General features: G+C 41.6%; 1 protein-coding gene across 1 annotated transcript in view; it reads right to left on the bottom strand.

The window, feature by feature from the left end:
* The window catches only part of kat14 (lysine acetyltransferase 14), a 48955-nt gene that overhangs the window by 23507 nt on the left and 10759 nt on the right, over window positions 1-14689 (bottom strand). Inside the window, exons 4-6 of the mRNA XM_068044593.1 lie at window positions 11784-11905; window positions 8634-8815; window positions 3896-4312 (exon numbers count right to left, since the gene is read on the bottom strand). Of these exons, the coding sequence (XP_067900694.1) occupies window positions 3896-4312; window positions 8634-8815; window positions 11784-11905 (721 nt within the window). The remainder of the gene's footprint in view (window positions 1-3895; window positions 4313-8633; window positions 8816-11783; window positions 11906-14689) is intronic.

Genomic DNA, 14689 nt, shown 5'->3' with positions numbered 1-14689 from the left:
ATCACAGGCAAGGCCATCTCCACCAACTACCCTGTACCCCTTAATACCCACATAACCCTGTCCTCTTCCAAATCCCACTTCCTTTTGTGCCAACCCTGGGAAAAGCTTTCCCCCAAGTCATTCACAATTGTACTTTCAAATTCCCAACTGTCTATCAGTTGGCCCCTCCAGTTGCCATCTTACTTAAGTAGTCATGGATTTGCTCACCCACTCCCTCACCTCCATCTTTGATGCCTTTGTCCACAGCAAAACCTTTACTCTCTCCCATCCTGGTCACTTCTCCAGATATGGCCATCAAAGGAGGCAGCTATGCAGCCAATGTCTGCATTCCAAAAAATGCAGTAAGTAACACAAAGGAACAGTTCAGAGCTCTGCAGTGAGTGCCATACCACACCCAAATGCACACAGGACACTTATCCACTCAACCCTAAACAGATCCCATTTCAAGGCAGCATTGGACAGTTTGAAGAATTTGTTACTGTCTTTATGCCTATAATTCACCTATACCTTTGATTGGATGACAATGACACCAGTGCCAGCCCAACAAAACGGGGGTCCGTATGTAAAAACGCTGTTGCTATGTGACTGACTGTGCACACAACTAAGACATATGGCTGACAGAATCTGCAATACTTGGACTGTAAACTGAGATTCCAGGAAGACGACCAGAATTTACCGTCCGGCTAGCTAGTTATTATTGGCAAACTCTTGCTGACAGTCACCAAGTATTCAAATGCCACAGAAAGTATTTCTGCAATATAAACAAACTATGACGATAACTGGCTTATGATGGAATTAGTAGCCAGCAATAATTCTCATCTATCCCACAAGCACAAAAAGAACTCTCTTGCTTACCCCTCTGCCTCCCAAAAGTAACAATGAAAATTGATTCTCTCCGTATACAAAAGTGCTATAGGCCCTTGTGTAAAAGCACATTCCTAGATATAACAGTTCACCAACCACCCCTGTGCTTGCTGACCTACAATGGCTCATTGTCTGGCAGTAACTCAATTTTAAAATTCTTGTTCTCGTTTTTAAATTCCTTCCATGGCCTTGTTTCTCCATATCTCTGTAACTTCTTCCAGTCATACAACCCTACAAGATATATGCACTCCTCCAATTTTCATCGCACCACCACTGACACCATGCCTTCAGCTGCCTAGGCCCTAAACTCTAATTGCCTCCATAAACTCTGCCTCTCTATCCTCCTTTAATTCTCTCCTTAAAACCTACTTCTTTGACCAAGCTTATTTATGTTCACCTGTTCCAGTATCTCCTTATGAAGCTCTGCGTCAATTTTGTCCGATAACGCTCGCGTGAAGCGCCTCGAGACATTTTACTACGCTTATGCAAATACAAGTAGTGTTAAATCTCTACATAACTATTCATTTAATACACTGGATCTCTCAGTTTTATGAGGATATCTTCGAAAGATGCCACACACATTTCTGGCCCTTGAAAGTTCCCTGTCCTTCCCCACAGCTGAAAATGCGGGGGATTGTTGGGCAATTTTCAAACAATACCAGTCCTACCAAGCAAGGGCAGTGGGGTGAATACACCATATCTGAGTGCTGCCTAGTATTTCACCTTTCCCCATCCCTCATACACTGTGGCAGAGATTGAAGCTGTGCCTGCCCACCATCTACGAAGCACAAGTCAGGAGTGTGATGGAATACTGCCCACCTGCCTGGTTGGGTGCAGCTCCAACAACAAAAGAAGCTCGACACCATCCAGGACAAAGCAGCCTGCTTGGCACCCCATCCACCATCTTAAACATTTACCCCCTCCACCACCAACGCAGTGGCAGCAGTGTGTACCATCTACAAGGTGCACTGCAGCATCTTACCAAGATTCCTTCGACAGCACCTTCCAAACCCACAATCTCTACCACCTAGAAGGACAAGGGCAGCAGATGCATGGGAACACCACCAACTGCAAGTTCCCCTCCAAGCCACACACCATCCTGGCTTTGAACTATATGGCCATTCTTTCACTGTTGCTGGGTCAAAATCCGGGAATTCCCTAACAGCATTGGAACACTGTAGGAAGCCGAGAATAGAGAGGTCAGTGGGAGTAAGAAGGAGTTTTAAAGCGCCTTATCAAAAGATGAGATTCTGTTCCTCATTTTTCCTTATTTCGTGAAACACATTGTCTGATAACAGCGGCAATTAACTGTTCTGGAGTGACTTTTGTCACCTGTTCATTGTCACAATGGGCACTCTGTTTCCAGCCAGTAAATGTTGTGAAACATCGCCTGGTAACAAAGAGCCCAAACCAACAACCTTTCTGAAACAGATAAAGCACCAGCATCAGGTAAATGAAGGGGGAAATAGCACTTTGGAACTGGTTTATTGCCACATGTGAAATTATTCTTGATAAATGAAACTGGAAAAGACCACATAGATTGGAACAGGAAACCTGCGAATGATCAGTAAATAACATTGACGCTAAAATAGAACAGAAGAATAGCCTTGTAAATAGATGCCTCAATCCATTTCGCAAAGACAGATTATTTGCAAATTAATTCATTGCTGTTTGTGGGGCCTTGCTGTGCTTCCCGACATTATAACATCAACAGCATCTTCCAAACACGCGACCTCTACCACACAGAAGAAAAAGACCACCTGCAAGTTACACACCAATCCTGACTTGGAAATATATCACGGTTCCTTCACTGTCGATGGATTAGAATCCTGGAACTCCCTTTCTAACAGCACTGTGGGTATGCCTACACCACATGGACTGCAGCGGTTCAAGAAGGTGGCTCGCCACCACCTTCTCAAGGACAATGAGGGCTGAGCAATAAATGCTCCAGTAATGCCCATATCCCATGAATAAATTTAAAAAAAACTACACTCCAAAGTACTGCATTGGCTTTAAAAATGCTTTAGGACATCCTGAGGTGGTGAAAAGCGCTAATCACGAACTTTAAAATCGCTCAGTTTTTAGCAAACTTTTTTTTGACTTCATTGTATTTTCATAACAATTTCTGTTTAAAGCCAAGAGGACAGTTTAATCACAGCTGTAGTTACTCACCTCACTTTCTGTATTTATTTACTGATTAAGGTTTTCTGTGATACACCATCTATCGGGGGAAGTCAAAAGGTCAGACAGCAGAGCCTTACGGAATAACTCAAATAATCGGAGGAAGCAGACTCAAGGAATAAGTAGCCGCACTGTTCATTTTAAAAACTATATTTAGAATACATTTTTATACCAAAACTCTCATTATTAAGTTTCCTTGCCTCCAGGCCATTTCATGGAGGGAGCCCCATCTTTTCCAGAATGGGTCCACAACTTTGTACTGGCCTGGGAGCCAAAATGGAGCTGTCTGATCGAAGGAAACACTGTTCAACTCCACGAAGTTTTTGTCGCGTTGGCATTGGGGGACAATTTGAACAAATCATGCTCCTCTGAAGTTTTGCTATGTTTCATTTGAACAAAAAGGAAAGTTTTTCCTGCTTTAAAAATATTAAAGCAAAGAAAGATACACATTTGAATAGCAACTTTCATGATCTCTGGATATCCCAAAGCCAATAAAGTACTTTTTGAAGTGTTATCTCTGTTGTAATGTAGGGAAATGTGGGAGCCAATTTGTGTATAGCAAGGTCCTACAAATAGGAAAAGATTATGACCAGATCATCAGTTTTAGTGATGTTGGCTGAGGGATAAAAATTGACAAGGACACCTGGGAGAAGTCCTCTGCTCTTATTCGAAATAGTGCCCTGGGACCTTTCAACATATACCTGAGAAGGCAGACAGGGTCTTGGTTTAAACATCTCATCTGAAAGACGACACATCCAACAGTGCAACACATCCTAGGATAGGCTTTTCTTTCAACATCCTATAACAAAGCAAGGTTGTTATAATCCACCACAACCAAGTAAGTCCTTACCATGAAACAGTGCCTGGGGAGGCATGACATCGGGAATAAGGTCTGCCTCAGACAAGAGACTAGGAGTGGCTGAATGAGATAATGGGGTCCCAGGAGCAGAAAAGTCCAGTGAGGGGGATGGGGAAGGGCTGGTAAGTGGAGTCCGATCTGAAGAACTGAGAGAGGAAAAGTCGATCACCTCTCCTTTCTCCAGGATCAGTTCTGACCTGCGAGTCCGGCTTGAGAACTTTACTGGGGTTGATGACGTGCTCCTGTCGATAAAGGTAGCAGCTTCCTTCTGGGCACGCCGAATGTCCTTAGCTTCCTGAGTGCGGGAGCGTTTCTCCTTCAATTCCATGGCCGTTTCCACAGGGTTGCGACTCGCTCGTTTTCGAAGCCCTTCCACTGTAATAATTGGATCCAAGGGCAGTTTGACAGCTGAGAAGTGAAGCAAATCAACACATCATTTGATGAAACATTTCATCTTATAAATGTTGACAGTTTCCCATACCACTGAACAAAAACCAAAGTGTCAGCCATGAATAATCGGCATGGGGCAGGAGTGCACAAATGATGATGATCCAAATTCAATATAAAAAGATTTCAAATGGGATACTGATACATACAAAAGGAATCAAAAGGGCAAATTTCACTAAAATTGCATACAATTTGAAACCGGTAAGTTGGATAACTCTACTGGCTGGTGATGAGACTGGTGTAGAATTCAAATGAAAAGTTTTTCACAACAAGATAATAAATGCAAAAGACAAACATGTACCCAAATTAAAAAGGGAATGGGGTAAGAAAAAGCCAAGACGGCTGAATGGTTTTGTACAAGTAAGATGTAAACCAAAGTGTTTCTATAAATTAAAGGCATTCAATATTCAACTAAACAGAGTTAAGTACAAGGGACAGCTAAACAAAACAAAGGCTGCTATTAGATTAGCTAACAGGATCATGGAAAAGAAGATTGTAGACAATTGTGTAAGTAATGGAAAAGTTTTTCAGTTATATGCAGAGCCAAAGACTGTATTTGGACACTGAGGCTATTAGAGAAAAGGTTAAAGGCTTATCAGCTATGGCAGAAATATTAAGTCAGCACTTTGCATCGGTCTTCACTCAAAGATGATGTTTGACTGCTAGAATTTAATGATTCTAATAATAAGACTAGCAATATTAACATAAACACATTGTTTTAGGTAGAATTAAGTTCCTGAAAACAGATAGAGCAGCCAGGGCAGATGATAGCCACCCGAGGGTCCTCAATGAGATCTGGCATATGCTGTGCTAGCCCCTAGCCAGCATTTTTAATGACTCACTGTACTTTGGGATGGTTCTGCTAGACTACTAAGAGGTTAACATAATCCCCATCTTTAAAAAGGGTGACAAAAAGGACCAGGGTAACTGTAGGCCTATTAGTTTGACATCAGTAATAGGAAAGGTGCTTGAGGGAATCATTAGGGATGCAATACATGATTACTTGGAGAGGAGGTCATATTAGGTACACCCATCATGGCTTTATTAAAAAAAAGTAATATCTTACAAATTTGATCATAGTTCTTGAAGAAGTGAAATAGGGGAACACAGTAGACACTGTCCACTTAAACCTCCAAAAAGTTTTTGATAAGGTACCACAGAAGAGAATTTCTGCAAGATTGAAGCCTGTTAGTGGTAATATAATGAGCTGGATTGAGAACTGACTGGAAGGACATAGGCAGAAAGTAGTTATAGATGGATTTGGGGAGACCAGTCACCAACGGTATCCCACTGGGATCAATGTTGGGACCGTTGCTCTTTACTATTTTTAATGATCTGGATGTAGGTTTTGGGGGCACGATCTGCAAATTTACAGATGATGCTAAGATTTGTTCGGATGCCAGGACTGCTCGTCTGCTTCCAGTGGATCTTGATGTGTTGGAAGATTGGATTCATGACTGGCAAATTAAGTTTAATTTGGAACTCTGCAGTGTTGTGCATATGGGCAGGACAAACATTCAACATACATATACCCTTCTGGGACAAGCATTAAAGAAGATGGAGAAACAAAGAGGTCTGGGCATTCTAGTGCATACACAAGTTTCAGGAGTAATGCCAGGAAGTGATGGCTACAGCAAATAAATAGTGTGTTGGGGTGCATTCCCAGAAACATTAGCTATTAGACAAGACATAATATTTTGACCTTGTACAAGACCTCAGCCATGCCTCACTTGGAATACTATGTCCAGTTTTGGTCTCCACACCTGGTAGGTAATATTGAGGCTTTGGAAAGGATGCAGAGGTGGGCTACTAGATTCATTCCCAATTTGAAACATCTTAATTATCAAGCTAGGCTAAAAGAGCTGGAACGCTACACTTTGGAGAAGTGTAAATTTAGCAGTGATCTGATTGAGATTTATAAAATGATGAAGGGAATTGATTGTATTCAAGTTTACAGTTTCTTCCAATAAAATAGGTTAGGGAGGATCAGGAGTCACAATTTTAAGTTGCATAAGGCCAGATCTAGATGTCCAGGGAAACCTGCAACCACAGAACCTGCAGCTAGATTAAGGTGCTGCTTAATCTCATTGCATATAGTTTAGTAATGGTAAAGTTCAAAGGTCCAACAGTTGTGGGCAGATCGGTGTGGAATGCAGTGCGAATGCTGTTGTCTTACATGGTGAACACAACCAAAATAACTTATTTTAGCAGAACTATTGCTTAAATCCCACCTTTGACAGCAGTGTTTACACCAACAGGCTTGTTGACTTTGTATTTCTGCAGGCAGCAGCAGCTGAAGCACTCTTCCCCACCCTGCTCACATCAGCCAACCAGTGTTCAGTCATTAAACTGTACTGACCTTGTTTAGCCACTGGGCAAATTACTACTGTCTGCTAGTCGCAAAGCTACCTCAAAACAGCAACACATCAGATACAAAGGGCTAACTGATTACTTCTAAGTGCCCCTTGTTTGTTTTTAAAAATTCATAGTGTCGCATATTAACAGACTTACTGATTAGTGATAAAACATTTACTGAATTACAAATACTAGCTAACAAATGTTACTACTTCAAATGGTCTACTAAATAGAGCTCATTTAGTGGTTTTAATTTTGTAGCCATTGGGCAATAGTGTAAGTCAGACTTTATAAGATCAGCTGCACATCATACACCTCTCCCAATTTTCATTTCTGTTGAAGTCCTTTGCTCTCAGCCAGGGCGGCAATTAAAGGCCAATGTAATTGACTGCAGCACCCTGGGGTTCAGAAGGAAAAATTGGGTAGGGTTGTTGCTCCCCGTTATCCACCAATGCCTAGTGAGTATGGACATCAGATGTGCATAGGATAGCCTGCTGGCAAGACACATACATGAATAACAACCAACTGGGTGAGGTCAACCACTTCCCATGGAATCATACCCCAGAAAGCAGTCATTGGTCTAGAATATGTTTATGGTCCATTTTCAGACACATACACAACAACGTGTACACAGCGTGCACTGCAACCAAGAGGTGCCAGGCCAGCCTGAAGTCACTCCTCCAGAGGCAGTCCGCAAATTTTATATAGACTGGTGAGGCAAGTGAGCCAAAGGTAAGTCCAGGGAAAAGGTAGAGTGGTCAGGACACTAGAGTCATCAAACACACTCATACTACTCCACAGGAGCGTTTTAAAAATTCACCTTTTGGTGGCAGCCGCTGTTTAGTCTTTAGCGACTGAAGATTCTGGTGCGTAGCACACTTAGGGTCCCACTCCATGCTTCCTGATTTCACACAGGGGTTCTAAAAAGAGTGTCATACATAAGTAAATGATAGACCTAACATCTTTCAGGCGGCTGCCAGAGACACCTGAAAAATAGCTTGACCCAATATCAGGCTGGACATCTTTCAAGTGTCCTCTGGGGCGTGGGACAATGATCCCAGAAATTGGCCCTCACTGCGCCTGCAAAATGGCCTCAACATGGTCCAATTATCAGGCCAATATTTTCAGGGGCAGTGAGAGAAAGGCTCAGAAAAGGGAAAGAACATTAATTTTTTTTAAATGTGTCTTTTCTGCATAATTTAAAACAGTTTTTGCTATAACAATACTCAAATGAACTGGGCAAAGGGGAAGTTACCCAAACATTTGACAATTCATAGTAGATTGTTGGGCTCTAGATTACAATTTAAATGGTCTAATAACACACTTTTGGTTGGCTCCCAAACAGGTGTTTATAATGAGATGTCCCATCTTTGCAGGGCTGATTTTTTTTTTAAAGATTTTTTTTATCCATATTTTTTATTTTGGTGCTCAACTTGGTCAAAAAAAAAGGAGATAATATTCTAATGCATTGCACTGTACTCCCAAATGTTAAGGGAAATATCACTTGAACGATCACAGTTGTCTGTCCCGCTTCTTATTCTGATCAATAACTTAGAATTGATATTCGGAAACTACATCGGGAGTCGGCATTTTATGCAAACTTCCCCTCCTGCAACAGACTGAATGTAAAATGATGTCCATTCGCGAGATCCTTAGTGTGGAACTTCATAATGTATCAAAAGGGAATGATAGGCCTAACATCTCAACATGTCAGCACTGAAGCTGTCTCTGACTCACAGCTAAGAACAATGAGCTAGTTCAATCAGGCTACCATTCACTATATTATTGCCTACAATGTTGCTGTAAAGCTTTCTAAGCTCCTAATATATCTATTAGCCTATTAGGGAAATGTTGGAGGTACATTTTGGTGCCCCCTCCCTTAAATTCTGCCTTTACAAAAATCTTGCATCGAATCACACAAGCCCACCTCTTGCCTTCAGCATGGTGCTTGATGGCTTCTCCCCTTCTGGCCTCATGACAGGAGGCTTATTGTGGACCAGCTTCCACCAGCCTGGCTCGCCAAACTGCTGAGCACCCGAACGAAAATACATGGGACTGCCCACAGAGAGGCAGCCTGCCACAGTGCTCCACCAGGTTGAAGTCTTTTTCCTAAAACGCAATGAGTACAAATATGACTAAAGTGAAAGAAAGAAAGAAAGAGTCGCATTCATATAGCACCTTTCATGTTCACAGGACAACCCAAAGCACTTTACAGCTAACCAAGTACTTTCTTGAAGTGAATTCACTGTTATAATGTTGGGGAGCGTGACAGTCAATTTGACTACAGCAAGTTCCACAAACAGCAGTGAGATAATGTCTAGATCATCTGTTTTAGTGATGCCGGTTATAAATATTGGCCAGGACACTGGAAATAAATACACTTTTTCTCTAAGTAGGGTCACAGGATCTTTACCATCCTCCTTCGAAGGAGGCAGATGTGACCTCAATTTAACGTCTCATCGGAAAGACGGTACCGCCCTCCCTCAGTAATGCACTGAAGTCTCAGTTTGAATTACATGCTCTGGAGTGAGGCTTGAACCCAAAACCTTCTGGCTTAGAGGCGAGAGTGCTACCACTGGGCCATTGCTGACACCGTGACTGGTAGTTAACATTACTGTACCTTCATGTCCCTCAACCACTGCACATATACACTTTATCAAAATATTACAACCATACAATAATCACCTTTCTCTCTAGCCTTCCTTATTCAATTTTCCTCCTAACATCTCCCCATTTCCTGTGTTCTATTTCAATTAGAAAGCCATAGCCATCCAAGCTGTGAATGTTTCAAAGGTGGCCACCAATACCATTCAAACCTGGGCAACAGGAGGACAGGTAGTTCCAGAGATTTCCTTTGCCAAAATAGAAGGGACTATAGTGAGAAGTGACAACAATAACTAAAACTGGATAATAAATACTCCAGATTGGATCCTATTCACAACAAAACCAGTGTTTTTCATCAGCATACTGATCGTCTCAAACAAAATCACCATCAGATGCTCAATACATCCTTTATATCTGAGCAAGAGAAAAAAGTAAAGATAAATTAACCTTCTTGTTACAATATCAAAAACTGCATTATTAAATGGGAACTCAATACAATTTCATAGTCTTCAGGCTTCATACATTCTATAATTCCTGAAATTTTCCAAGAATCTTCTGCATCAGTACTCACTTAACATTCCAATCCTCTTTAGATTCTTCCTCCTTACATAAAGCACAGTACACTTGTCTGTATTAAATTTCAGCTGCCATTGGGTGGGTGTTAATGAGTTTGAAGAATCTTCAATTAGACAGTTGGGTCACATACTTACAATATCTGCCTGCACTTCCAATTGTCACACATACTACCCACCTGGGTGTCACAATTTTCTCTCGTTTAGGTTTGTCTGGCTTCTCTGCCCTGGTTGCTTCCTCTTCTGAGAGATTCCAGGAGCTGTCTCCCACCTGGCCTACTGCCTCCTCTTTGCCTGATTATGGGTCTCCAACTGCCACTCCTGCTCTCTGTGGCTTTCATCTATCTATAACTTTGAAAAAAATGAATCTCCACCAATAAACTTTTTAGTGTTACAAGCAAGTTTGCTTTTTGAATCCTTTGGGGTCACCCCTGGGGGCTTGAGATCATACAAAGTGAAATAGGAAGGATGATGAGGCAGGGACAGTGGGGGAGGATTAGGCAGAGAGTAGGGGATGGGGAATACACCAGGGATAGGGCAATAAGCAGGAGGATAAGGAAGTGACATGGGGAATGATTTGGAAATGGATGAGTCGTCAGGAAGGATACAGGAAGTGGCCAACGATTGCAAAGCAGTGGCAATGGCAGCAAGATAGTGGTGGGAGGGTGAAGAAATAGGAACAGGAAGAGGTAGGGAGGCAAAGCCCCATGACCCAAAGTTCAAGGCTGGTGCAAACAGGAAGGTGTCGGGGTGTGGTAAAAGAAAGTGATGAGGCTAGCAGTATAGCAGAAAGAACAGCAGGTTGAGTAGCAAGCATGGCATAGGAAACAGGAGTGATGGAGGAGGGGCATAATAGCACAAGGGGCTGGGTAGCATGTAGGACATGCAGGTGCAGATTGACAGGATGCAATATCAGCTGTGGTGCAAAGGAGGAGGGCATGAGATACTTTGTGCCCTGGCTACTGCTCCTCCCATCCAAAAACCTCACTGGAACCCGAGTTCAAACTCACAGGTGAGAGAGATGCCATGTTCCGACTTCCAGTGAGCCATGGAAGATTTCACTCTTGTTTAGAAAAATCACGAGATAAAGTGACTGTACTTTCTAACAATTAAAAAAATTATTGTGATTCTTGAGGAGAAATTCTTTACTTCTTTTTGCAGCTTTGTGCAGAATTTGCTATCAGGTTTGCCATGGTACTTTGCTAATGAGCAGCCAGCTTTAAAAGAAATGCAATCATTTTGTGTGGATAAAAGGAGAAACCTCCGAATATTATCCTCCCTGACTGCTGCTGCTGCAGTGTCAGAAGACCTATATATTACACAGAGGGGGAAACTGTTGAGCTGTCTGAACAGGTGTGGGTTCTGAATAGAAAACAGGAATAAGAAAAAGACTGCAGAACTGGAATGGAAGCAGCAAGCGCCAGATATTTGACCCAAGGAACATGACTCACTGTAATTTCCCAGGAACAATTCTCACAAAACCTACTATTTCATCATCTATTTTTTTATATCCAGTTCTCATGTTCATGCCTTGCTGAGTAGCATATGAAATTTACAGCGGTGCCGAAATGACCAACGTTTGACAAAGAACGAAGAACACAGCAACAGGCATTATTTGATGGGTGCCTAAATGGCAAATTAAAGACATACAAATGGCTACTTATAGCATTGTTTTGAATTGCCGCAGTCCTCCACTACTGCGTTGTTTGGACACTGCATTTTTGTGTTGGAAATATTCAGTGAGCACAATTATACTGCTTCATAAAACAATGAGTACACTAGAGAAAAATGGACCAACACTGTAATCAACTCAATTATCACAACACCGCATGAGAATTACAATTTTTCAGGCAAAGTCTTCTTCGGGCTGAATCCACACCTTTGTGGTGCTCGTATTTTACCTGTTTCCAAATAAGAAGGCCCAGTGTTTGTCAATAAAAGCACAAATATCTTCCTTCCAGCGGAAATAGCCTTGGCGACCAGTTCCTTCCAACGGCAAATTGTACAAGGCCAACATCACAACCTGAGAAAGAAAGCAAGCATGGGCTTAAATCAAACTTTACACCACACAGGAGCTTATGAGAAAAAGAAACGCTTGCATTAATATAGCACTTTTCACGACCTCAGGACGTCCCAAAGTATTTTACAGTAAATCACAGAATAGTGCAGCGCAGAAGGAGGCCGTTCAGTCCATTGAGCCTGCACAGGCTCTTTGGAAGTTAGTCTCATTCCCCTTCCCCCATAACCTTACACTTTTTTCTCCTTCAAGTATTTATTCAATTCCCTTTTGAGGGCTGCTATTGAATCCAAAGGTCTTCTTTGACACATTAACAATAAAAGGGTTATCAGAAGAGCAGTGGGGTCAATTAAGAACCAAACTGGAGTTCTGCTGTTGGGAGTCAGAAGATGTGACTGAGATACTAAGTGAGTACTTTGCACCTATGTTTACTAAGGAAGAGGACTTTGTCAAAACTATGGTAAATGAGGAGGTTGCAGGGATACTGGATGAGCTAAAAATAAAGAGGTACTAGAAAGGCTGGTAGTATTTAAAGTAGATAAATCACCCAATTCAGATGGGATGTATCCTAGGTAGCTGAAGGAAGTAAGGGTAGAAATTGCAGGGACGCTGATCACAATCTTCCAAACCTCCTTAGATAGAGGTAGTGCCAAAGGACTCGAGGATTGAAAATGTTAAACTCTTCGTCAAAAAAAAAAGGGGAAAAGGATAAACCTGACAATCACAGGCCAGTCAGGTTAATGTCAGGGGAAGCTTTTAGAAGCAATAATCTGGAGAAAATTAACAGCCACTTGGATAAGCTTTGACTAATGAAAAAGAGCCAGCTTGGAATGGTTAAAGGCAAATTGTGTTTGACTAACTTGATTTGAGTTTTTTGATGAGGCAACAGAGTGTGGATGAGGACAGTGCAGTTGGTGTTATGTATATGGACTTTCATATACATATTAGGTTTCTTAGCAAAATTGAAGCCCCTGGGATAAAAGTTGCAGCAGTGGCATGCAAACAAAACTGGCCAAGGGTCAGACAACAGAGAGTTGTGGTGAATACAGATTCAACGCTAGCCTTCAAAGGGGAACTGGATAAACAGTTGAAGGAAAAAAAATTGAAGAGAAATGGAGAAAGAGTGGGGAAGTGGGACTAATTGAATTACGCTCAAAGAGCTGGCAGAGACTCGATGGACTGAATGGCCTCTTTCAGTGTTGTACCATTCTATAATTCCATATCCACCACTCTATCAGATAATGCATTCTAAATACTAACTACTTTTTAAGTAAATTTATTTTTCTACATGTCGTGTCTGATTCTTCTACCAATCATCTTAAATGTGTGCCCTCTGGTCATTGACACTGCAGCCGTGTAAACAGTTTCTCTTTATTTACTCCAAACCCTTCACGATTTTAAACACCTCTCTTAAATCTCCTCTTAGCCTTCTTTCCTCTAAGGAAAACAACTCCAATTTCTCCAGTCATCAACATAACTGCAATCCCTTATCCCTGGAAACATTCTAGCAAATGTCTTCTTCAAAGTCTTCATGTCCCTCCTAAAATGTAGTGCCCAGAATTGGATGCAATATTGCATCTGAGGCTGAACTTGTATTTTATATATGTTCAGCATAACTTCCTAGCTCTGGGACTCTATGCTTCTACTTATAAAGCCCAGGCTCCCATACGATTTATTAACTGCTTTGTTAACCTTTCCTGCCACCTTTAAAGATTTGCCCACGAACACCCCCAAGTCTCACTCTTATTGCACCACCTTTAAGCGTGCAGCATTTAGCATGGATTGTCTCTCCTCATTCTTCTTCCCAAAATGTATCACCTCGCACTTTTATGTGTTCAATTTCATCTGCTATGAGTCCAGCTATTCCACCATCTATGTCCTTTTGAAGTCTAATACTAGCTTCATGTTTACCACACTTCTAAGTTTCATCATCTGCAAATTTTGAAGTTTTGTCCTGTAGACCCAAGTCATTAATATGTATCAAAACCAACGATGGTCTTAATTCTAAAGTTTGGGGAACTCCACTGTATACCTCCTGCCAATTTTGTATCCACATCCCTTTTATGGGAATCACGTTTTATATTTTTTAGACTGACACTCAAATGTAGCACTGAGGGAGTGTTGCTCTGTCAGAAGTGCTGTCTTTTGGATAAAACGTTAAACCGAGGGCCTGTCTGCCCATTTAGGTGGACGTAAAAGATCTCATGGCACTATTTCGAAGGCGAGACAATGTCCTGGCCAATATTTATAGCTCAAACAACATCACAAAAACAGATTATTTGGTCATTATCACATTGCTGTTTGTAAGAGCTTGCTGTGCACAAATTGGCTGCCGCGTTGCCTACGTTCCAACAGTGACAATACTTCAAAAGGCACTTCATTGGCTGTAAAGTGCTTTGGGATGTCCAGTGGTCGGGTAGGGTGTTATATAAATGCAAATATTGCTAACAAACCTAATATGTGGTACTATATCAAACACCTATTTAAAGTCCATATATACATTATCAACTGCACTGCCCTCATCAAAAAACCCAATCAAGTTAGTCAAGTATGATTTTCCCTTAACAAGTCCATGCTGGCTCTCCTTTATTAGTCCATGCTTGTCCAAGTGGCTGTTAGTTTTCTCCAGATTATGATTTCTAAAAGCTTTCCCACAACTGATGTTAAACTGACTGGCCTGTTTTTAATGCCAGGTTTATCCTTTTCTGCTAATGCAAGTATTGCTAACAAGTCTAATATGTGGTACTATATCAAATACCTATTGAAAGTCCATATATACATCATCAACTG

This window comes from Heterodontus francisci, chromosome 13, assembly GCF_036365525.1.
Source record: "Heterodontus francisci isolate sHetFra1 chromosome 13, sHetFra1.hap1, whole genome shotgun sequence".
Lineage (NCBI taxonomy): Eukaryota > Metazoa > Chordata > Chondrichthyes > Heterodontiformes > Heterodontidae > Heterodontus > Heterodontus francisci.
Note: the sequence above shows the minus strand (reverse complement) of the source record. Positions and strands in the feature narration are given on the sequence as shown.